We start from the raw sequence: 25,511 nt of genomic DNA, 5'->3' as shown, positions 1-25,511 counted from the left end.
TAAGATAAAGATTACACTATGGGTGTTTATGTTAAATCAGCTCTCAAGAGACAGTGCAAGCAAAGCCACTGATAACATGCTGTGGGGGCCTCCATACCACCCCTATTCCAGCTTTAGGCTACTTGTGGAAAGGAGAGAAACTCCACTGGGAATTGGGCAAACAAACCTGGCAATGCAGTAGTAAACTTAGCAGGGGCGGCTTATGGCACTCCAGCTCTGGATTTTTTCCCAAAAGCCCTGAATCTTATATTAGGTTTAGAATATAACTTCAACTTGGCGTCATTTCCTCTCAGTCTCTCTGACTGGACCGGCAAATCAACAGAGCTGTACTTTCTTATGGCTTCTTAGTTGTGGCTGTGAGGACGAGTTCAACAGAAATCTTTGAGAGCAGTTAAACAGCTTCTCCCCACTCTGTGTGACATCACTCTCTCAGAAACAATAAGAACATATGGTAGTGTTGTTTACGGTGACATAGTAAGGGAACGACTGAAAAACAACTGGGAACATTATCTCCAAATTTATACAGATGGAGCCCAAGACTCTAAAAGCAGAAAATCAGAATTTGCCTTTTATCGCCAGAAAGGTGATATGCTTCAGTATCACGCCTGGGCCCAAAGACTATTACATGAGGAGCCTGCTAAGAATCAGTCAAGGGTTGTGAAAGCAGTCATTGAATTGATCACTGCGACAGGATTACACCTATGGAAATAGAATCAATCCGAGGTGCAATCTAATCCCAACCTGTAAGAGGAGGCAATGTGGCCGAAAAGCACCCAGTCTGTAGGAAAACAAGAAGAAGAAGAAGCAGCAGAGGAAGAAGAAGAAGAAGAAGATGATGATGATGATGATGATGATGATGATGATGGTGATGATGATGCGGTGCGTCACTCACATGCGACATGTAGCTGTTTGTGTCAGTCGCCAGAGTTGCGCGTCACTTCTGTTGGCAGCGATTCTTTGATTGTTTTTCTATCACCGCATTAAAAACATTTCACACCAGCGAGAGCCCTTGAAGCCGAAACACTGCGAGTCAAGGTAATCAAATAAAGCTGTGGCGGCTCTCTAACCCGTCTGTTATGGTTTGGGTGAAGAGCATGGTGTGTTTTGCGTTGGCAGACGGTGAACTGACTGTGCTGCAGGCGGTAGTTAGAAATGGTGCAGTGCCAGTGCGGAGCTAGCAGGCTGGCTAACGTTAGCTGGAGGAGGGACGATGTTCAGCGGCACATTTCATCCTTTACCCAAAGACAAACTCCGGCCACATGTGCCTCTGTGGTTTTTAAACTTCGTCTAACCTTTGAGCTTTTAAAGTTAAAGCTTTACGTTTCTTCAGAGAACAACCAGCGGCTTGTTAACGACGAGGACTTCAGAGTTTCATCCTCAGTCCTGCTGGTGACTAAACCCTCCTAAAATAATCTTACCATCATTGAAATGAGTAATAGTGTGCACCAATCTCTTCTGACTCGCAGAAACCCCACTGACACGTTCAAAGGCACAAATAGCTAGATGTAACGTTAACGTGTTATCTTGTGTTGTGTTGGTGTCTTGTGTATAATATAAGGACTTAGTAATCCCTTCCAACTTGATGATACATAAATGTAAAACAGACTGTTTTACATTTATGTATCGTCTGGACAACACAGACTGTTTTCAGACATTAGCTGTGTGTATCCAGCATTTTGTAACGCTGCTTGGTTCATTTTCACTTGAATGTAATAGCTCATTTTCACTTGAATGTAACACGGATAGGATTGACTTAAATTAACTCATTCAAAATTAACTATGTTAATAATTCTACGGAAATTTTTCGCAATTAGTGAAACTTACTGAAATCACTACTTTTTGATGTGGCCCTATCTTTGTGTGAGTGCAAGATTCCCTGCTGTACACTGTAAATTGATCTGTGTATATTTTAATGCGAAATATATAGCAATGCTTCAATATCGGAAACGGGTTAATGCTGTTCTTGTAGGCACACATGTCCATGCTGCTCTCGTGTTTGATATTGTCCCTCACCTGATAGTACAATTTTTTTCCCCATCGTACCACAATCCCGTTACCAGATCTCGACTTTTTGCTGTGATATTTGTATCCCTCGAAATGTATTACATTACTATCGGTCTCCATCATTTTCCCTCCTCCGTTTTATTTTTAATGTGAGAACCTGATCTAAGCACGTGATGTCTCCTCTGTCACAGTGAGCTGTGTACAGCAGGCAGTCAGGAGAGGATGCCCTTGTAGCTCCACGGTAACACAGGCGCATTGATTGTTTGAGTCGGACCCCAGAGCAGCCTCTTTAAACATGGAAATGAATCGACAGCCGTAGGGGAGCTATACTGTTTTAATGCTTTATAAACACACCTGCCCATCTGTATGTGTCCGTATCAGTCGGTCTGCTCTTGTAGTGTCTCTGACGGTCACGTGGCTCACAATAGGAAACCTACTTTTTCTTCAGAAATGAAAGCGAAACTTACTTCGCTTCTGTAGGCCAGTTTCCCTTTCCTTAAACGAGTTAGCCTGTGGATTTCCCTTGAACTTTCGTGGTGTATTAGTATAGCAACGCATTTTTATAGCACGGTATAGAGCATTTATAAGCGAGCGACATCCCTAGTGTTTGCATTGTATAAGCTGCGGACAGGACCTCGCTCATCCTAAACGGAAGACGCTGCGCGTTGGAAAACACTTGCCGTTTCACAGATTAAACTTTAAGCGATTTCTAATCTACCACTGGTGCCGCGATTACTTTACGCGTTTACTCTATTACTCGTGTTTTGTGTGTTAACATTGTTTTTGTTTTTCGTGAGTTTCGCTTTAAGTCATCTGATAACTAAGAAGCTGCAGGAGCAGCGACGTTACCACTTCCCACTTTTTTTGACCGCTGCAACTACTGTAGGTGAGATCCACAGTTCCCTGTGAGCCCACTGGGCCTTGTGCTACCATTGTTAATGGTGTGTTGCATTCAGGTGTGAATATGTGCACCGGATCTGGAGCATGTACTAGATTCATTTCTTCAATGTGAAATAATCAAAAGACACAAAGGTCTCAGTGAGGAAGGGGTCTTTGAACATCAAACCTTGTGTTGGTGGTATTTAGCTGTTTCTTGACATGACTGCAAAAAACATGTAAAAGAGTTGATTCATCAGTTGTCAGACGGTTTGTCTTGCCCATTCCTCTGCCCAGGCTTGAAACTGAGTGGAGCATAATGACAGTGGATACTGAAAAACACAGAGTTGTTATTTTGGCTGTCAACTGTTGCCTTGCATCATGGTCAAGATGAGTCAGCTCCAGCCCCGTTTGGCCCTTGGGCTGCCGGCCCTGTCGGCCCCTATTACTGTGATGAACCAACACTATGGTGTTTTCTATTAATGTGGCGGCGATGGGACTGTTGAGCTCTATGTGACAGACCAGCGCTGCTGACTGGGCCAGAGGGGATGAAACCCGACTCAGTATTAGGTGTTGTCAGTCTCACTGATATAGACATTATTGAGTGTTGTCAGATATGATACTTGAGGCTGAATCAATGTTTGTTGTACCATAGAAGGATATTGGAATTTTGAACTATGCTGTTTCGCAGGATCTACGTTTCTACTTGGTGAATGTTTTTGGTCATGGTGTGTTTTTGAAAGGAAGGCATTAACCTAGCTCTGCGAAGACTTATCATTGTAGTCAGGGCTGTTGGCTAGCAACTGCATGGTTTTCTGTCCACAGCACGTCACTAAGAGGTAGCCCTTTATGTTCTTGTGTCCTTGAAACTGTCCTTTTTGTCTGCATCAGTGTCTCCCCCCCCCCCCCCACCCTTGCTATGGATCCAGATCTAGCAATAATTTGTAAGGCCAGAAATAAAACAGAATAGTCACAAGGAGGTCTGAATTATTAATCACTATCCTTTTACCCTGGGATTAAGTTTCAGTGTGATTGGGAGAGGCAGTATGTCACCCTGCAGTATCCTTGTAGACTGGCTGGGGTACGATCTGAAGATAGACAGTAACGTTGACAGTGTTGCTCTATGTTAGAGTTTATCTTCTGCACATAATCTTCTTTTTTTTCCCCATTATACCCTGATATTTATTATCCTCCTTTCTGTATACTGCACTCCAGGAAGACAAGAGGCGGAGGGTGACATTAAAAACTGTATCCTTGGAGCAGGTATAGATTCGCTGACTTACCCAAGCACACTTGAGCAGGTTTGGAGGCTTGCCAGCAGGGCATGAACTTGTGTTACTGACTGGAATGACAGTTTTTCTTACCCTCCACCACTTTTTTTCACCATTCAGTTATCTTACTGTCTTTTATTTGTGTTTATTAATATTCTCCTAACATTGTCCTTTGTTTGTATTTCAGGTGCTCTCAGTGTGCAACTGGCCTGCCTTGACTTTCCATCAGGGTCTGCCGTGATAGAGGACGTAAACTTGTACAGAAGCTGCACAGCCATCTGCGCAGGCCCCCTTCACGCTCACCCCCTGCGCTATGAGCAGAGGTAGAGGAGGGCCTTCCAGGGAACACTACCACAAACATTCACCACTCCACCTCCAGGCCAAGGAGAATTACAACAGACCTGGGCCAGCCTCATTCTACCCCAGAGCTGGCCCACAGCAGACCCCATATTCAAGTTACTACGACAGCCCTGCACCCCCTGTAGTGTCCATACAACCCCCAGCCCCCTCTCTCATTCCCTCAGCTCCACCAGTACCAAGCCACATTAAACCAGCCCCTAAACCAGTGGCCCTTAACAATTCACATAATCAGAATTACAGTCCCAGTCCTGCTCCCAATTCATTTCAGTATCAACAGGTGGAGTTCCTGAGAGGACACGGCTCTGAGGCTCCACAGTTCAGAGCCAGTCCACGAGGAGGGGGAGGGGGAGTGGTACCCGGCAGGCCACCTATTTCCTCATATCAACCCCAGTCAGGATACAGTAGATATCCAAACTCCAACAACAGCCCTAGGGGTAGAGGTGGGTATAGACATGACCACAGTTTTGAGTGCCCACCCACTGTAGGACCCCTACGAGGTCCCCAAGGCCCTCGACACCTGAATCAAAACCAGTTACAAAGTAAAAACCACAACCAGTACTCCAACAGACAATGGTCCGGCCACACAGACTTTTCGTGTGACAATTTTCAGAGATTGTCTCTTCATCAAGACAGGCCAAGCAGAGGAGAAAGGTTTGGCAGACATTCTGCATCCAGCAGCTCATCCATTTCCAGCTTTAGTAACGTTAACATCACTCTCACCCCTGACATCCAGGACCAGGTGCATAGGGCTTTGGCTGCTTTGAAGCCAAGTGAGAGCATCTCTGCAAAATTGTTGGCAAAAAAGCTGCGTCTGCCCAAAAAGATAGTGAACAAGGCCCTCTACTCTTTGGAACGCTCACAGAAAGCCTCAAAGGAAGGACTCCACCCTCCCGAGTGGACTGTTTACAGAAAACCTCTCGGATGCGAGGAAGCTCAAAACTCTAAAATACAAAGTCCACTATCCAATCTGTGTGTCAGCTCAGGACACCCTCCAAAACCTGAAGCCAAGGTTGAGCTAAAAACAGAAACAGCAAGAAACAGGGGACAGGCCAAAGAAGAGGACTCTGACACAGAATCCAGTTCTTCTTACAGCTCTTCTTTAGAGTCATCTGACTCTGAAGCATCCCAGTCACCAGCACAAGGTCAGCACGAAGAGAAACAACATCCCGGCACCACCAGCGCCCCTGATCAGGAACTTCTGCTTTCCATCATGGCAGAACAGAAGGAGCTAGTTCTGCGGTACCTCCTGGATTCAGAGAAGGCAACTGCTCTCGTCATAGCCAAAAATCTGGGACTTAGAAGTGCCAAGCAGGTAAATCCCACCCTTTATGTACTGGAGAAGCAAGGTGATGTCATTAAAGATGGTGAAGTCAACCCTCCCACATGGGAGCTCTCCACCCACCGCAGAGAGCGGATGGAGAGGAGCCTCAAAGCTGCACAGAGCACCCCGGTTGAGGGGGTACCAATGGAGGAGGAAACCCGCAGAGAGGAGAAAGGAGGAGGGTCCATCTTCCTGCCATCACCACCACTACCACCAATACCAGGCCTGGAGCCACTACCACTTCCAGAGGGCTGGATGCCAGAGCAAAGTCACAGTGAAGCGGTAGGTGAAATTCCTGTGTTTTACTCTGTATTTTTATATGTATTTAAAGGTAATAAAGGGATAGTTCAGGTTTTTTGACGCGGGTTTGTGTGGGGTACTACTTATACACAGTCAATGTTTCACCTGCAGTAAATTTCAGATCAGCGCACTCCCAGTTTGGAGAAGTAGACACGAGTACCAGCACAGAAGCTGAGCAATGTACTGCCGTGGACAAAATGTGTTCTAGGCAAAAAAAAACAAACAATATCAATTGAAGTGTACACTTCACTTTGAATATTTTCGCAAGCCTTTTCCTTTGCAGCTACTTCTTCTCAACTGTTGAACTACTGTAGTACTATGGGCAGGTTACCATCCTTGGAAGTATAGTCTCATCTGATTAACTCTTTCACCTCTTGACTTTCCCCCTTTCAGTCCAATTCCTCCCTCCAGCCCCGCTCCTTTACCTCACGTCAAGACAAAGAGACCAACGAAGGACAGTGGGCCGACGACGAGATCCCAGAATTCCTCAATGCCATTCGCAGAGAGACCGATGCTGAAAAACTGGCAGCAGAGAAGGCCAACAACATGGGAACTGTTGCTGTGTCGCTGGCTGCCCCACCTCCCCAGAACCTGTGGGCCAAATTGCAGGAAGTGAGGCTGAAGAACCCTGTCAGCGGCCTCATGGAGTATGCCCAGTATCTGGGCCAGAACTGCGAGTTCCAGCTCCTTGACCAGTCGGGACCCTCCCACGACCCAAGGTTAGTGACATGATCTGCTCAGTTATTGTAAGCTTTTAACTGATACAAAGGGCAATGTAAATTAATCTTTGATCATGTCTGCATACTCATGCTGCATTGTTGAAATTTAACTAGGGATACACCAGACCCAATAATGACCTTACTACCTTACGTCAGGCTTTGACCGATCCACATTATATACAGTGTCTTTGTCAATGTAATTATAGCGGTTAAATGTGTTAAGTTGCCACCCGACACTGTCACCGACATAGTCTATCTTCCATTAGGGATGTTCATTTGGAATTTTTTTTTTGACTGATAGCAGACGCCCGTTAACCGACCACCGTTAACCGGCAATTAACCATTAACTGATAAAATTAAAATGTAATATATGGAATAGATGAGTGCATGTAACATATTAAAAATTACCAATGCACAGGGGTTAAAGTGGACCGGAACAATCCAGAGTGTCTAAACAGAGAGTTGCAGAAGAAGTGCTCCTGCTAATCCAGGAAAAGCTCTATGTTGTAAATTCATAAGATTATTATAAAGATCAGCTCTGTGTGATTATTAAAAAGAGCAGAGGAGCAGAATCTCCTGATGACCTGCACAGAGGAATGTGTTTGAGCTGTGAACAGCCAGACTACTGCTCATACAACTCAGAGTTGAACTGAAATCAAACTTCGAAATAAAATAAACAGGCCAGGTCTTCCTCAGTCCTCAGCATAGCGGGAAGTTTATCTACTGGTTTTTATTCAGAAATAGCAACATGTCAACATGCTGTGGTGTTAGTCTGGTGAGCAGTCTGATAACTGTCAGACCCGTGTTGGAGAATACCCGCTCAGATGGCATTGATGTCCCACGATATTTTAACTGTTGAACTGATAGTATTAAACATCCACAAACTTGGACTTTTGAAGTTCTGTTTGTTGTCCCACCATGTGATACATAGATGTTTTTGTTTTTCCACACGTTTGTTACTTTCTGTAAAGAACCTGATGACAAACCTATCAATTCAAATTCTTTGTTAAATACAGCTGCCTTAATGAAGACAAGCTCCCAATTTAGAATAATTATTATTTTGCTTGTTATGCAGCACAGTAGTCTCAGAGAATTATATTTGTCTCATCTGTATATTTTCTCTCCCTCTGTCAGATTCCGTATGCAGGTGATGCTCAACGGGAAGCTGTTTCCTGTCGCTGAAGCTTCCAGTAAGAAAGTAGCAAAAAAGGACGCTGCTGCAGCCGCCCTGCGCATTCTCATCGGAGAGATGCAGGGAGGGGCCAGCACAGGGGACGAGGAAAATACTGCCAATACAGACCAAGTCATGGACCTACTCCCAGACACAAGTGTGAGTTTCCTTTAATGATTAACTAAAAATGTTTACTTTGATTTATCACTAATGTGATATAGATAACAATGTAAATACAAGACTCGTGCAGATCCCAATAAATGTTGTCCAGTAACATGTAAATCTGCTCCCGCATGAAAATAGGCATTCAAATCACTGCTCCTGTGCTTTATTCTGCACCAGGCTGTTTTTTTCTTGGGCAACAATACTAACTTAACCATAGGGCAAGACACTTTTTACCATGTGTGGATACCCAATCAATTCTATCTTTGGTCTCGAAGTGTAACACAAAACATATATTTGATTATATAGCAAAGAGTGTTAACTTAAGCTTCTGTAATTCTGATAGACCTCACTTACTGATGGGACAAATTATATCTGTTGATTAATACAACCTTAAAACAAACTAAAAAAACCCTAAACTGGCCCAAGCACCCAACTGCTGACCCTTGCTGTAAAAAAAACATCCAAAAAAGAAGCACTAATATACTCAATAGACTCACTCAATTACCAAAAGATTGTAGTTATAAAACTTATTTGTGCAGCCTTAGTAAAAACTGTGAGTCAGTGAAAGAATATTTTGCTTTAAAAAACAGCCAAAAACAAGCTTTAATAAATAGTACTTTTTGTCTTTTTTACCATTTACCAGGGGGCAGCTGAGAGCATAGGGGGAATTTTTGGGTCTGGGAGCGTGGAAGGGATGGGGATGGTGGAGGGACCTCGCCAGCCACTGTCACGCTCTCTGCCTGGTGGAAAGAATCCGGTGTCTGTTCTGATGGAGTACAGCCAGCGCAGCGGGAACCCCATTGAATTCATCATCACTGGGCAGGCAGGCCCACCACATGACCCACGGTACTGACTCCTGCACGTCCCTCTGAATCTGTCCATTTGGATATTGCACTCCCCCACACTGCATGTTCTCAGACTGAGTTCCTCTGTGGTCATGCATTTCCTCCTCAGGGAAGTAGTTGATCGGCTATTTCTGTCCAATCTATCCTTAGTACTGTAGTCAGCTGACAAAGAGACAGAAAGCCGTCTATTACCACTCCGTCTGTTTATAATCCATCCCTTTAGGTGGCTGGATGGCTGGGAGATACAATACAAACTTTGTCTTTTCCTCCAATAACTTTCTGTATATGCTGTACACTTCTGTTTTTATGACTAGTACACCATAGGCTCTTGTGTTACTGTGACCCTGGCGCATCTGCTGATTAATCTAAATGTGATAAGTCATGATTCTGGAATAGTAACTTAACAAAGTGTGGCATCATCTCTGATCTCAGTTACATACCAAAATAATTCTCTCCCTTTCTCTCTTTCCGCCCTTTTCACCTTCTCTGTCCTGTGTTCAGGTTCATGTACAGGGTGAAGGTCGGAGAGAGCTTGTTTGCTGAAGCCTCAGCTCCAAGTAAGAAGGCAGCCCGCCAGCTGGCGGCAGAGGAGGCTGTCAAAGAATTAATGTCTGACGGGAGATTACAGCTTAACAAGGTGAGTGAAAAGCATAGAATAACTGGAGTTGTTCAGTTTTGCATATCCCCAAAATGAATGGAATGACTTAAAAGAAACAACAGATCACTCGGGCAGAAAGAATTGATCTTGTCATTTCTGTCACGTTGTTCTGCTCCCTTTGCTCAGTACCGTTCACGTCTCTCTTTTTCTCCTCCCCCCACTGCCACCTCTCTTTTCGCAGCCTCAGTTGCCCCTCGGCTCCTCCAGCGATAGTGATGGCGGTGGTTCTGGGACTACATGTCCCTCTTTGCCCCCTCTTACTGCAGATGAGTTGCGAGCAGCACACGAGGCAGGGGTTGGGGACCTCATCAACCACCTGAACAACAATGCAGTGTCAGGTCTTCTGGAGTACGCCAGAGCCCGGGGCTTTGCTGCTGAGATTCGCCTGGTGGGCCAGTCTGGGCCACCACATGAGCCAAAGTATGTGTTGGCTGCATGAATGCACAAACACACACATTAAACATGTACACATGAGAAGAAATCACCTACCGACTGGGTTATTATGTGCACTGGGAAATATCTTATTTGTATACCTAAGGAAAAAAGATAATTGAAAGTCATGGAGCATTAATGAACGCCTTTTTGCCTCTTTTCATCTGGAGCTCTGTTGTTCTTGCACCACTTGACCTGCTAAGGAAAATGTTCAAATGGATACTTGTGTTTTTGGCCCAACCATGATTTCTCTTTGCCCCTCCTTGTCAGATTTACCTACCAGGCTAAGCTGGGCGGACGGTGGTTCCCTCCAGTCTGTGCATCCAACAAGAAGCAGGGAAAACAGGAGGCAGCAGATGCTGCACTACGGGTTCTGATTGGAGAAGCTGAGAGAGCAGCCCGTACTGGGGAGCTTATCCCAGCTGAAGTGAGCTGACTTTTCATTGGTTTCACGTTTTCTATCATGCCATCAGACTCAACATGGGTGCAAGGCATGGAATGAGAGACATAGCAGAGGCACATCAATAGGTTTTGCTTGCCTTGATTACCTGTGCTGAAAAATTGACCTTCAATTTATTTATAGTAAACACCAGCATGTATTTGACTGACCACCTCACTTGAGTAAAACTGTTCCAATGACTAAATAACAACATAAATCAGTGTTTCCTCTCGGCTGACTCGGGGGTGCAGCTGTAACAGCAGGAGAGCTGCAAGTGCTCTGACCAGAACAATCTTCCCTGCCATCCGCAGCAGAGCTAGCATCCTCGCCACTGTTACCAGATTTCGTGCATAAAAAAAAAAACGCTAATATTTTGGCGTGACTTTCAGACATTTGGGCGTTGTCTGTCCATCTTTGGTTTTTTCCAACTCTTTTTGGAAAGCTTTTATCGCACTTAACATAACAGGTTGTCAAGCTGTCCCTCCTCTGCTCAGCTCCGTGTGTGGGGAGGGAAAGAGAAAGCAGAGGAGAGAGACGTGACTGTAAATGAAAGCAAAAAGTAGGCGAGACTTTCAAGCGCACATAAATTAGGTTAATAACATGAATAAAAAATATATATACATTTAACATTTTTTATTTCTTTTCTTTGGTTTCTTGGGGATCCCATTGAAAAGGGTGACCCCCAAGGCAATGGACAGGGAAACACTGTAAATGTCCATATGACACTTATATAATATGTATAATCTATAACTTAAATTAAAACACAACCAAGTGAAATACACAGTCTATAACGCAACACATATGCTGCTTCACAGTAAATAAATCTGTTTTTTGTTGAAGGCAGTCTGATATATTGTTGACACACAAATATATATATAATAATCCTTATTTCCTTTCTGTTTTGCTTGTCCTATCCTGTACACATCCCTCTCTCTAGCTTCCCGTGAGTGGCAGCACTTTGCATGACCAGATAGCAATGTTGAGCCACCAACGTTTCAACGCCTTGACCACACGTATCCAGCACAGCCTTCTGGGTCGCAAGATTCTGGCCACCATCGTCATGAGGAGAGGGGAGGGCCTGGGGACTGTTGTCAGCCTGGGAACTGGTATATCCCTTCCCTTTAGCATTTAACCTATGAAACAACAGAGGTGGTAGAAACCGGGAGTATATGGAATTGAGTAGCAACAGAATAAAATGTGTTGTCATTGCATATTTCCATGATGTTTAGTTGTATGGATTTCTGTGCTGAGAGGCATGTGCTGTCAGAAAGCTAAAACAGAACTAGGTCACTGCAGAACCGAGAGGCGCTGCATTCTTGTGTTCTTTGACATTGAACGTGTCTCTTGTTTTCTTTTTTTGTTTTGTTTTTTTTTTCCTGTCAGGAAATCGCTGTGTTAAAGGGGAGGAGCTGAGCCTTAAAGGGGAGACTGTTAATGATTGCCACGCTGAAATCATCTCCAGAAGGGGATTTGTTCGGTAGAAATAGATCTTGCTCTTTTATCAATGTTTCTCCCACAGTTCAAAACATAACCCGCTCTTTTCCCCAGTCCCGGTCTACAGGACATTATTTAGAAGTCTAACTCGCCCTTTCCTTTCTTCTCAGTTTTCTGTACACTGAGCTGCTCAAGCACTATGACGGCGCAGATGACAGTATATTCGAGCCAGCGGAGAATAACAAACTGCGGATCAAATCTGACATCACCTTTCACCTCTACATCAGGTGGAGTATCAGATGTTTTCTTTCTCCTTCTCTACCTCCCCCTTAATCTCTCATCTTTCATTCCCATCATGTCCATTATTCATATGCGTCAACGGTTCACTTTTGGATCAATGTTATCCATCCTCTCTTAAACCACATGTCTCATTTTGGTGTGTGTCATATCAGTATCTTATGTCTCTTCTTTTTCTCTTATCTATAGCACGGCACCTTGTGGGGATGGGGCTCTGTTTGATAAGTCCTGCAGTGAGGCTGGGGATGAAGTCGAAGGCCATCAGCCTCTGTTTGAGAATGCTAAGCAGGGCAAGCTCCGCACCAAAGTGGAGAACGGTGAGAAACGAAACTCTTATCTGTCTTCACAAATGTTGTATATAACTGCATGGAAGCAAAGGATTCCTTGCCATAAACAAGAGCTGTGACCTTTGTATATGTGTGATGTTGTTTGTGCCAGGTGAGGGCACCATCCCAGTGGAGTCAAGTGCCATTGTGCCCACCTGGGACGGCATCCAGCACGGAGAGAGGCTGAGAACCATGAGCTGCAGTGATAAGATCTTGCGCTGGAATGTACTGGGCCTGCAGGGGGCGTTGCTCACCCATTTCCTGCACCCCATCTATCTTAAGTCCATCACACTTGGTAAAACATGCTGTTGCATTGTCATTGTTATAATTGGAGAACAGATTATGTGACAAATATGAGAGTTAACGTCAGTGAAGTTGGATGAATTCCCAGCTTTAAGGTGCTACTTGTCTCAAATTCCTGTTTTACAACGAGTGGTTGTTCTGATCTGTTAGGCTATCTGTACAGCCACGGTCACCTTACACGTGCTGTTTGCTGTCGGCTGGCGAGAGATGGTGAAGCGTTCGATCAGAGTCTTCCTGCTCCCTTCAAGCTAAACCACCCAGAGGTAACCACGAAAGTTTTTGGCAATGTCACATGTGGACATTAATCAGGAATGTTTAGGTCACTGTCACTACATTCATCAATTTAGCTGCCAGCACTCCTATTTATGTCTGCACAACTGTTAATTCATTACCCGTCTTCTTTAAATTTGGCTCATCCATCAATTAGCAGGAAGCAGGTAGGTGACCATTGCACCACCAGGCAAAATGCCTGAGAAAAACAGTAACTGGCAGCTACATAGGGTTCAGCTTTTTCCTTGTTTTAGCCCATTTTTTGATTGCTTTCAGTTACACACCAGTGAAATTGGTTGAACTACCATCCCCGATCGACACAGTGTGACACAGCCATCACACTGAAACATGCATTACACAACTAATTTTACACGCTCTGTTTGGAAATGCTGACTCACGCTGAAAGGCTAAATTAGCCTGATTAAACAAAATATGTTCTCTCCGCCCCTCCCTTCTCCCACACCACCTGGCTGGACTGTAGGTGGGCAGAGTGAGTGTGTATGACTCCACACGTCACACGGGCAAGACCAAGGAATCCAGCGTGAACTGGAGCTTTCCAGACCAGCACAGTGTAGAGGTGCTGGATGGGACCAAAGGCAAACTGGATGGGTATGTAGTACACAGTGTAACTAATCTAAACCCTGTCTCTCCTGATAGCAACACACACGGTTCAATAAAACTTTGGACACTTTGGTTTCTAGAGTCCTTTATTGTTCACTTAGTACCTTATTATTTAAGGAGTGTGGTAATGCTGTTGATCAAACACCATAATCCTAAGAAATATGTGATGTGACTATCAGTGCTCTGTTTTACTGAGGGAAAACTGTCAAGTGACCACAAACTTTATTTTATTTTATTTAAATGACCAAAACAGTGAGAAGCAGGCAGTGAAGGTATAATCAGACCAGACAAACGGTGATGTTTTCCATGACTGTCAAACTCTCTTATGGACATTGAACTAAAGAGTATCCTAATGTCTTCCCTGTAGGAACAAACTGGCCGTGTCCCGTGTGTCCAAGTCCAACTTGTTCTGTCTGTTCCGCTCTCTGTGCCAGCGGTGCGGCCGCACAGACCTCCTCTCCCACCCCTCCTACGCCCAGGCCAAGATGTCAGCCATGTCCTTCCAGCTAGCCAAGCAGCAGTTCTTCCGAGCTCTCAGCGTCCACGGTTACGGCGCCTGGATCGGCAAACCGCTGGAAGAGAAGAGCTTTGAGTCGGGGGAGGGAATCGGGAAGAATGGAGCAAGTGTCCCTGTGGGATACGGCAGCAGTAGAAACGGAGGAGCAATGGAATACAAGCAAGAGGAGGCATAGACCAGTGCAGGGTACATTATTAAGTTGGTAATATAAATATGTGGGGGAGAAAAGCACAAGCCAGGGGCAGATGTGAAGAAAGAAAAGGACAATCAAACTATGTGTAGCCAGCAGCCAGAACTGTATCTTCTGATGGAACATGATTAAAGGCTGCAGAGGAAAAATGATGGAAGGGGACAGAATGAATGAAGGTGATGGCAAGGGCAAAGCCTGAAGGGTGAGTGGGATCACAGTCAGCAGAGACAGCTAAGGAGAGATTCAGGGGGTGTACAAAATAATGTAAACACTACATGAAAAAGGAATTAGTTTGAAGTCAGTAAATCACCAGGGCAAACACTGCTACAAAGCTGAGCTGTGCTAACTCGTAAGACAGTTACTATGTTTGTTAGGATCCTTTATACGGTTTATATCTATACGTTAGCTAGTTTCAGATTGTCTTTGTAATTGTTGTGCTTGGCATATGCTGCCATTATTTTTCCACTGTTCTATTTCATTTTTTCCTTTGATGATGATTTGGCCTCTTTAGACCACTGTTTGTTGTTTGTTGCCATGAGAGTCTGAGTCGCTGACAAATGCTAACTGGCATTCAACCCGAAATGACCCTGCATTGTAGCAGTGTTTGTAATTGTGATTAAGTTCATTTAGAGTTTAAGTTCTCTTTCATTAAGTGCTTACTATTTTTTTCTACTCCCTGTGTTGTGCTGTATGGAAATACATGCAGCTGCTTTTAGGACAGAGCAGAAATAATGGGATGCTCTCAGCAGGAATTTTTTTTTCTTTTTCTTTTCTTTTTTTTTTAATTGCACTCATCCTAGTTAGATGTCAAGTAAACTTGGAAATTAATCCTTGCTCATTACAGTCCCAGCTTACAGTGTACATAAAAAGCTTTCACTGTACATAAGAAGAACATTAATGCCAACTTTTACTCTGATCAGTCACTGACATTCACTGTGCAACATTTTAGCCTTTAGCTCCTGTACATACTCTGAATACTTCAAACAGGCCCCCTTTTCTGAGTTAAAGAAGATTTAAGAAGATTTTCTCTACACCCTTAGCTGTCCATCCATCCATCCACATGTTGTTTCCATGGTTACCATTAGCACAGCAACATAGGTCATCGCAGCCCATTGATCAGTCCCACAATTTCTCTGTGCTTTTCTGCTTTTATATGGAATTACTGATGTCAAGGCCTCCAAAAATTACAGCATTTCTGTTCCTATTGCTTGTGTGTGGTTTTTCAGCATTCCTCCTTGTTTTCCTTCACTTCTGTCAATGGGGTCATCAGTAACTGGCCATGCTAGCGAGTCCTGGCAAGCGTTTCATGTCCTGCCTGCAGCTTGCCTGCATATTGTTTTTTACATCTCAATATACAAAAAGCCTTTCAGGTCCTCTTGCATGGCCAGTTGTTGAGGACTGCTAGATGAGGACAGTGGTGTTGTTTAAGGAGAGTGTGTTGTTTGTTCTTGATTCAGTTACATGTAGATGGATGATGAACTATATACATCAGGTATATACAAATACATGAACACACAGATGCATGGTGGGATCCAAAAGCCTGAGTTTGAGAATCCATATTTTTTGAGCACTCTGAAGAGCATGTGAGAGAGGTGTTGTAATATCTTGTGATGTTACAGTGGTCTCACAGGTTTGATCTGGTAACTACAGAGGAAAAGCCATGAGAGTCAGCACTCCCAAGATGCTTCGGGTTGGTTTGGTGTACCTTTGATGGATGCACACAGCCGTTGTTTTGCTAGTTCCTTCTTTTAAAAGGTTTAAAGCTTGAAGTGATCATATCTCTCTGTAGAGAGTGGCACCTCTCTCTGGTCGACATGTGGTTGGGTCCTTTATTTTCAGCCGTGAAATTCAACTTTTAATTGAGGTCTTTCTTACAGTCTTACAAGTAGACCGAATTTTCTCAGAAGATGTGACGTGATTTACACATGTACACATTGTTTTTGGTACCTGTTGCATTTCTTTAAACATGTTATTTTGATTTATTTACAGCGTATTTAAGTAATTAGCTTAAAACAGGAACATATACAGTTTTGGTGTTAGACTCAGACTTTTGGGACCCACTGTTTGAGTGTTTGAGTATAATGCTGTATATATATATCTGTGTGTATGTATATGTATAGGTTTCATGTATATATTTTGTAAACCATCTACAATTGTTTTCTATAATTTTTCCTGATGTTTTAATGGAGTATGCCGTTTTTTTACCAATGAAGTTTGGAGAGTTTGAAAAAATAAAAGAAATTGCAATGTTTGAGAGGAGTGATGTGGTTGTGGTATGGTAGACTGTGTTGCACTGTATTTCATATTTATTTATCACCCGCTTCTTCTTTCTCCAGAGGAGTGCTTACATCACCTGGGGGGTGCGCTGTCTGAATGATAGGGGGACTTTGACATTTTTGAGGGGCTTATAGATATTCATTGTGTCAGAAGCAGCTGTTGAGTTGCTCTAAGAGGACTGAAAAAGCACAGCAACGCCTCTGGTTCTGGATGACGTGATAAATCTTTTGGATTACACTCATGTAGGAACAATGACTGCAAAGAGATTTTCTAGGCTGAAGGTTTGAGAGAGTAGAAGATGTAAATTCCTTTCCTCAGGGTGGCGTTTAGATTTGAGTCTGGCTCCTAATAGCTGCAGAGCCTATTGCAATGCTCCAAAGGATCAGCAGATGGAAACATGTCCTCACCTTAGGGCTGGGGGTTGTGTGCATGTGTGTATGTGCAGCATGTGGAGAAAGGCTTCATGAAATCAGCCACTGGTTGTGTGGTGGTACCCTAACCTGATATTGATGGTGGATGCAAAACAAAATCTGCTGGTAGATTTTTCCTTACCAAGATCTGTGCAGTGCTGACATTTATTTTTTTTCTATTATGTGATTCTACTAGCATACGATATTTTTGGCTTTCATTTTCACTCTGTGCACTTTTATCTTGACCGATTTGAATTCTAGAGCTTGAAGTTGATGAAATCATCATCTTTAATAGACTATTTTAAGTTCAGGAAATGTTTTTTGGTCAGAGTCACAATTAGTAATTGTATAGCACAGTGTACAATCGTTTCAACGTCATTGTCATTGCACCAGTACAACCAAGTACAGTTTAGCATCTAATCAGTGCAAACTGTAGCTGGATTCTGTGAGAGGTGTTAGTTATGTGTTGTACAATCATGATGCTGGATAATACTGGTACTTCACACTGTTTCAGCAGTGTCTTAATGTGATGCATTAACACTTTGAAAATTTGAACAAGCCATTTAGAGCCGTCGCTCGGTGTGATGTCTCACTGGGAACAAATAGTGAAATTCGGTGTCTAATTCTGAATCAGTTCAGCATAGCGCTAGATCCTGTCTCGTCTCTGGTTCAGCAGCATTTGTTTCTGTCAAGGGACAGGACGAAGGCAGTCCTATTGTCAGCCAATCAGTGTAGTGCCTCATAAATAGTTTTATTGTTAATGCCCCCTAAACAGCCTGTTTCATTGGAGGATGATGCAGAGCAGAGGAATCCCGACAACAACAACAACGAACTCTCAGACATTTTTTCAAGATAGGTGAAAGAATTGGTATAATATCCCTACACTTTATTATAGTTAGGATCAAATTATTTAGCTTCTAATTACATTTATATCACATGTGCATATACATACAAATCCAGGCATGTGCCATCCAAGTGGTCTGTATTAAAGGCCTGTTTCAATTATCATCTCAACCCATCAAGTTGGGTTCGTACTGTCTCTCCGGTCAAGTACATGGATGGTGGGACTAGGGCGGGACTAATGATAAAGGGAGAGGAGTAAAGCACGATGGAGGGAACGATGGAAGAGGGGAACAGGGCTGCATAGAGTGAAGTATTAGTCCAGACCGAAAGGCTTAAACGACCCAATCGATGCTCTCCAATGGAAATAAATGAGAGAGGGGAAGAAGGGAATACATGAAGGCTGAGTGGGGAAAGGAATGGCTTAAAAGCTACGCTAAAAAAAACACAAGATCATGACAACCTGTGAAGCCCAGTACAAATTTATAATGGTAATCAAAGGCGTGACAGGAGGGGTGGAGCATCAGATCCTTGAAGCATTGGCTAGGAAAAGAGCAGACCCGGAAAAGTAGCTTGGTACTGTGAGAGTAATGGATGGTTTTTTCAATTTGGCACAACGACTGTACCGTGGTACCAACCATAGTATAAAAAAGAAACGGTTGTGCTGCTGTTTTACCGGCCTTGTTACAAAATAATGCAACATGGTAATGGTAGAAAAATAAAACACTGTGCCAGCAAAACTGTAAAAGCCACTGACATGGTGCAAAATCATAAACCAGTGTACAGCAATCTGCAATCACTGTCAGAATATGTGCCGATATGGCGTACAACTCGTCAGTGGTATTGATTATTGAATACATACAGGATAATATAGGAAAATAGTAGGATTGTACTTAATTGATAGTATGGCATTAAAAACAATATTACTTATATCTCAACATCTTTCATCCTTGATTGACTGGCTCCAAAATTTGGAGCCGATATCCAAGCTGCTCAGACAATATATCCTACTAACTTTGGAGCTCTACAGACTTTTCCTCTAGCACCGCCATGAAGGTGATTTTGTACAAATGTTGTTGTTCCCCCTCCGAATGAACTTGAATAGCCTTGGTTAACCTATGACCTGTCATGTAGCGCTGCCATCAGCAATCTCAATCTGCTGATGAGGACTTTGCAATACAGCTGAAAGCTCCAAAACAAGCAAGTAGGAGAACCTTGAGTTGAGACTCAAGATTCTCTCAACCTGTGTTTCCAATCAGTCAACAATGAACTGACAAGCTCAGTTTTGTTTGGTCAGAACGCAGACAGTATGAGAACTTGTTAGATAACTGAGAACCATACAACCAGTTCATATGTGAGAACTACAGTATATGGCTAAAGAAGAATAGATTTCATTTTTGCCTTTATCAGGTTACAAAGCTAGAAAAGGCTTGTGGGGAGGCTGGAGTCAGAGAGGTGAGAGACACAGGTTTGGTAATGAGGAAAAGCTCCATCCCTGACACAGGTACAAGTGCTGAGGAGATGGTTTGTTTTTGACACTTTTACTGCTTTGAGGAAATGTTCTACTTTTATCCCTGGTACATTTTCAATATGGATTAGTTTTTTTTTAAGTTTTAACTACAACAAATAATTGGAACTACTTATTTAGGTTTTGCTACTGACATTTAACATTGAAGGTGTTCTGTCTGTGTAGCCTATTATTTCCCTGCTTAAATTGGGTATAGCTAAATGTAATAATGATGATTCTACACATGGTGTTGTAGAGTATAGTCTCTAAAAGTCTGGCATGAATCAGGAAATGTCTCTTAGCTGAGAGATAGGAGACAGCTGACTCAGGAAGACTGCAGTCATCTCTCACTCACACACACACACACACACACACACACGCATGCATGCACACACATACACGCATGCACACACATACACACACACACACCAACTCTGCATAAACTTTACTATCATGCTGACACCTCGAAACTGTACTTAGCTTCTGAACTCCTTTAACACCTCTAAAAATTAGCATCAGGACAGCTGCACACATTTGAAGACATACTTAGTCAATTGCCTCTTCAATCAAGGGTGACACGTTGCATTCGATGTAGCATTCCCTTTGTTCAAAGCCTTGAGACCTTGACTCCTTGATACCTGTGATATTCAAAGTGGCCTAAATTTGACGCTGCCTCTCGGAAACTATGAGGATGCAGATCAGGCAATCTGTCACACCACCGTGTTTTTTTACAGTTCAAAGGTAGGATCAGGAGAGGGGTGAAGGTAGCATTCCAGATATCTGAAATCCCGCCTACATGTACATCTCACATAGTTTCAAATAGACCTGGCGTTGTGCTAATTAATGGCTCTTTCTGTCAGTTGGAGGAACAGTTGACCAATCAGAGATTAGGAAGGATGTAAGGCCTGAAGCATGAACCGTAACGTCCATGGTTCGAGTCTGGCCGAGGAGTTTTGTTGTCTTTACCCATTTCTTCCTCCTCCTGTGTTCTCTCTCTACTGTCAGATCTAACATGAAGATAAAAAAAACAACCAAACTGTACTTCTGAAAGACAAAAATAACTGGCCCTGAATGTAAAAGGTACAAAAAAAAAGTGTGTATGAGTGGAAATCAAGGAAATCAGCAGTGTCGTTAGTCTGCTTAATAATGTAATAGTTAAATCAATAATAAAGGCATAAAAACTTATATAAAAATATATATAAAAATCATAAAAAACTGAGTAAAAAGTCAAAACAAATGTGGATGACATTGACACTCCTGTACAAGCTGTTGTACATGTACAAGTTAACTGCTCTTTCCCTACCACAGCTTCTGTGTCCACAGAAAATGACAGCTGGGGGGCAGAAACTTCCCTCACTTGTGATTGGTAAGAGGGAATCCCTGTGTGGGGCTCTGTTGGCAGCTAGGGCAACAAAATCTGGAGAAGCAGTGCCATAGCATATCAAACCACTCTTGCACACGCTTCAGGACATCAGGCTTGATATCAAGGGAGAGGCTGTTCCAGAGGAGCTGGACCAAGAGAAGCAGACAGTCTCAAAGAGGGATGTTGAAGGAGCACTGGCCAGAGTCATCATCTGGGCTGTGAGAGGCAAATGGGAGTATGATGTCGCCATGCCCGGTCCTGTGATAGAGGGGCCACATTACAATCTAATCTAGTAGAAGCTAGGAGCTAATCACCTAGTCTGGTTGGAAAAGCGGCCAGACATCTTGCAAACTGAATGGAGCCGCTTGACATGAACGTACAGCAGCTGATCCAGCTCGTGTGGACTCAAGGGACCCCAGGACCAGAATGGCTGTCCAATCTCTAGCCTTAAAAACCTCATAGTTACCCATGAAGTCTCAGAAGGGAAAAAATGGCCCTGAATATCAAAGTGACAGGAAAAGTGTGTATGAGCGGAAATCCAGCAGTGTCACGGGTCTGCTGACTGGTGCTCTTTAGTCAGCAGATAGCTGACACAAACACACACACATCCAGTACATCAGCACCACGCTTTGCTATCATGCTGACACAGTGGAACTGTAGTTTCCCTTTTGAGCTCTTCAAACACTTCCAAATATTAGTAACATGACAGCTGCGCACACTTGTGAGCAGCACATTTAACCAACTAGCTCTCTGGTCAGGGCTGATGATGCTCCATGTTTTATCTTATATCTTATATTTTGTCTTATGTAGAAACAAGACATGGAGCAGTGAGCATTTTGTTATTGTTTGGCAGAATTTCTGACAGTGTTAGTCTAATGAAGCTGTGTCGACATACTCTGTGTGTGTGTGTGTGTGTGTGTGTGTGTGTGTGTGTGTGTGTGTGTGTGTGTGTGTGTGTGTGTGTGTGTGTGTGTGTGTGTGTGTTTGTGTCTTTGTGTGTGTGTCAGTCCTTATGTTAAAAGGGCACAGTTGTTTGAGGGTGAGATGTTCTGCACTGCTTGCTCACCACTTAAATAGAGCGGACGCATTACCCTCAGCTTTCTGCAAGCTCCACGGTTCACCCCCCACCCCACCCCTTCTATATATATTTCACCCCCTGTAGTCTCCCATTTTGGATTTGATTAGTCTGTCTCAGGCAGTCAGATCAGAGTGCTGTTTGCTGTGCAGACATCCATCTGCATACAGCGGCCGGCTTTAGGCTGTGGGTTAGCCCGCACAGCTTCTAGGACCCTAATGCAATCTGAGCCATTAGGATACAATGGAGCCGGTGTAGGGCAACGATTAAAGCGTGTCTGATAGAGTGGGGCCAGCCCAGTGCTCTATTAAGAAGAGCCATGCAGCTGTGCGATGGACTTACTCATCACTTCTCTGACATTTATCATAAATGTGGTCAACAACAGGTGGCTGAGTCGGAGAAGACGAAAAAAATCTGCTTCTCCATTTCCTCTTCCTCATGGAGTGACCTTGTAGTTCAGTCAGAGTGAGGTTATTATATTCAGCACATTATTCAGCACATTTCACATTGTGTTAAGTGCAATTTTAAGGTACTTGTACTTGGGTATTCCTATTTGATGCCACTTAACACTTCCACTCTGCTACTTTTCAGGGGAAAACATTGTACTTTTTAGTTAAATATTGTCACCAAGTACTTTGCAGATTAAGATATTAGACACAAAACCTGTTATCAGTTTATTAAATATGATGAACAGATAACTCCCTAGTGGTATATAAAGTAGTTAAGATTGCCATCACTTCTTCCAACTACAGCATTAAAATGGTGCTTAGACATGTTCATGCATCAGTAATACTGAGTCAATCATAAAATATGTATTATGATATAGCAACATTGTAAGGAAGTTGTAGTGTACGTACATGGCCTGGCATCAGTCACAAGCCTTAAGGAAGTTCATTATAAGGACATGCAGAATTACGGCCCCACAATTGACTCTCTTCAACAAACAGACCATGCTGTTAGCATGTCCGAACGATACAGAACTATACCAAAGGTCAAAAGGTCAGCTCCAGAGGATCAACCAATGGACACCAGACAACTGGAGAATATAGCCAAAATCTCCAGTTTGTAACAATAAGACTCTGTCTAATGATATTTGATTGTTTCTTGTATAGGACAAGTAACACAAAAGGACTGATTAACACTAAGGTGTGAATCCTGGCCTGTCTGTGCCATGCATGAACACACACACCAACCTCCCTTCCTGAGGTGACCAACAGAACTCTCTTCATAGACTCTTCAATTAAATATTTAACTGTTATCTAACTCATGAGATGTTCCTATGCAATAGTTTAATCCCAAACTTCTATCCCATGAAATGTAACATGTAGATTTTACGACAATGTCCTTCATGTGACCATACTGTCAGCATCCTTCACACGAGGTAACACACACTACATGACATCCAGAATGTGCATATTATTATTATTACAGTCAAAGAACTGCTGTGTAATCCACGTTTATAAACTATTATCTTTGGGAAATGTTTATATTGTTGTTTGACCAATTAACCACTTGTATCATGATTAATTCCAGGTTTGAAGGATGTAATATGAAATCAACACTCCTATTACTCCTCTCTGTTATTGTTAGTGCAAGTAGTTTTCTATGTTATTTCACTTAATGTTTTGTGGTCATGGTGGAAGACGGATGTGCGAATTTATAGGTAAAACACAGGAGATTGGGGACGCCCCTGAAACATGCACCCGCCCCCCAGGAGATAAAACAGTCGTGATCAATTCACATAGTTCAGTTCAGAACAGGCCAGAAGAACCAGAAATTTTAGAAACGAGAAAAAGTTAAAAGCTAGAGGCTGAAAAGCTGAAGCTAGAAAACGATGCAGAAACTAGAAGCTGAGATCTTTGCTCAAAGCCCGGCTCTGTAGCCAGGTAAACTCTGTTGAGATCTACCCGGAGTGTAATCTCACCCAGGCCGGGGAGTCGAGGTACACAATTGAGGAGACAGGAGTTGAATCAAGTGGAAGTATTTATTTGCGCAATCTGCAGAGAGCGGAGATCGTACAGTACACATAACAATGGTACCAGGAAGAGATGAGAACGATCTAGCCTGAGGTTGTTAGTGTCTTAGCTTAAGTCAAGGAGTATGGCTCCTCCCCACAAGTAAGGCATGTCTTAGTTTGATTGGTTCAAACGGTAGCTGACGTGTGTTGCTGGGCGGCTTCGTGTCACATGTGTCTAAGGGCGTAGGCTAATACTATACGTCAACAAAAGTATGTTAAGCAAAGTAACAACAATGTTTCTTGTTATGTTAAGCAAAGTAACAACAGTGTTTCTTGTTATGCATGAGAAGGCACATTTCTTAAAGGTCACACAGTTAATCACATGCCCCGTTCTTTCTGGTACACACTGTACTTCTGAGATATGTGAGAGATACATTCACCAACTCTTAGCTGTAAGGTGCTAGCCACAAACTCATGGCTCTTAGTCATTTCTGCACTTTTCGCGTCTTTTATTTTTCTTTACCACAAGCTCCAAGTAACTTTTATTTTTATAAGCCAAGTCAAGACCAACTGAACCAAAACAACAGAAGTGCCTCAGAGTAATTTTGTAACTTTTAATCATCAACAAGTTTTCCTTTTTGAAGATTTTGACAACTTTAGAGTCATCTGGTCAACACCAGTCTCCTCTAAAGTTATCCAACCAAAGTGAAGAGCATTAAAGTTTATTTCGCATCAACCCGCAAGAGACGCCAGCAGATAACATCTGCATGACCGCCTGCAGAGAAGCCGAGCAGAAATCAAGGGTGCCCGAGACAGAAAGTCTCCTGGCAAACTCCACCTGAGACACCGGCAGAATCCATCATCGTGATAACGGGACACGGCCTCCAGGAGAATCCACCTCGATCCCGCGTCTCCAGGGTTACCACGGCAACCACAGCCACCTGTGTTCCAGCCGAGGGTCTCCAGCTACAGCGCAACTCACAGTAGGTCGGTCTTAACACTCTGCACGTGACTGGGTTGATGTCGAAATATAGCAATATTTAATCATCAAACCTAATTCGTAGATGTAGTATCATTAGCTGTACAGCCATAACATATCCTCTCCCACCATTGCCAACTCATCACACTGCTCATTTTCTTATTATTTTCATCTTTATGATTATTACACCTTGCATTTACTCTGTAGATAGTAGTTTAGTTAATAAACTCCTTTATTTACACCCAGTTGTTGTCCTGTTGTATTCTTTTGACGTAGAGACTGGAGATCCATTGAATCGAGAAGATTGATAAAGATTGATAAATTTGGCAATGAAGTAATTCATTGTTGTCCTCCTACAGGACTGGTGCCCCATTTCAACGAGAGTGAATCCTAAAATATGGCGTTAACGCTACAAGGTGATTCAGCATTATGAGCATTATACTTTTGATTCTTACAGCAAGTACATTTTGCTACATTTAGTTTCACTCAAGCAAGACTTTTACTTGTAATGGAATATTTTTACAGTGTGTCATTGCTGCTTTTACTTAAAACTCTCAACTCAGAAAACACCCAGTTGTTTTGAA

The 25,511-nt window shown here is 43.1% G+C and overlaps 1 protein-coding gene across 1 annotated transcript; it reads left to right on the top strand.

The window, feature by feature from the left end:
* Window positions 1–898: 898 nt before the first annotated feature.
* On the top strand, window positions 899–16,770 carry adar (adenosine deaminase RNA specific). Its single transcript, XM_023408916.2, has 16 exons — window positions 899–1,035; window positions 4,339–6,114; window positions 6,526–6,851; window positions 7,986–8,181; window positions 8,831–9,033; window positions 9,534–9,669; window positions 9,872–10,110; window positions 10,393–10,549; window positions 11,499–11,667; window positions 11,945–12,038; window positions 12,166–12,282; window positions 12,482–12,609; window positions 12,731–12,913; window positions 13,072–13,184; window positions 13,673–13,800; window positions 14,180–16,770. Exons 2-16 carry the CDS (start codon window positions 4,465–4,467, stop codon window positions 14,502–14,504), a joined length of 4,164 nt encoding a protein of 1,387 aa, XP_023264684.1. The 5' UTR covers window positions 899–1,035; window positions 4,339–4,464; the 3' UTR covers window positions 14,505–16,770.
* The last annotated feature ends 8,741 nt before the right edge of the window (window positions 16,771–25,511 follow it).

This window comes from Seriola lalandi, unplaced genomic scaffold (assembly GCF_002814215.2).
Source record: "Seriola lalandi dorsalis isolate HSWRI2012SDOR001 ecotype SW California unplaced genomic scaffold, Sedor1 jcf7180002054376, whole genome shotgun sequence".
NCBI classification, from domain to species: domain Eukaryota; kingdom Metazoa; phylum Chordata; class Actinopteri; order Carangiformes; family Carangidae; genus Seriola; species Seriola lalandi.
Note: the sequence above shows the minus strand (reverse complement) of the source record. Positions and strands in the feature narration are given on the sequence as shown.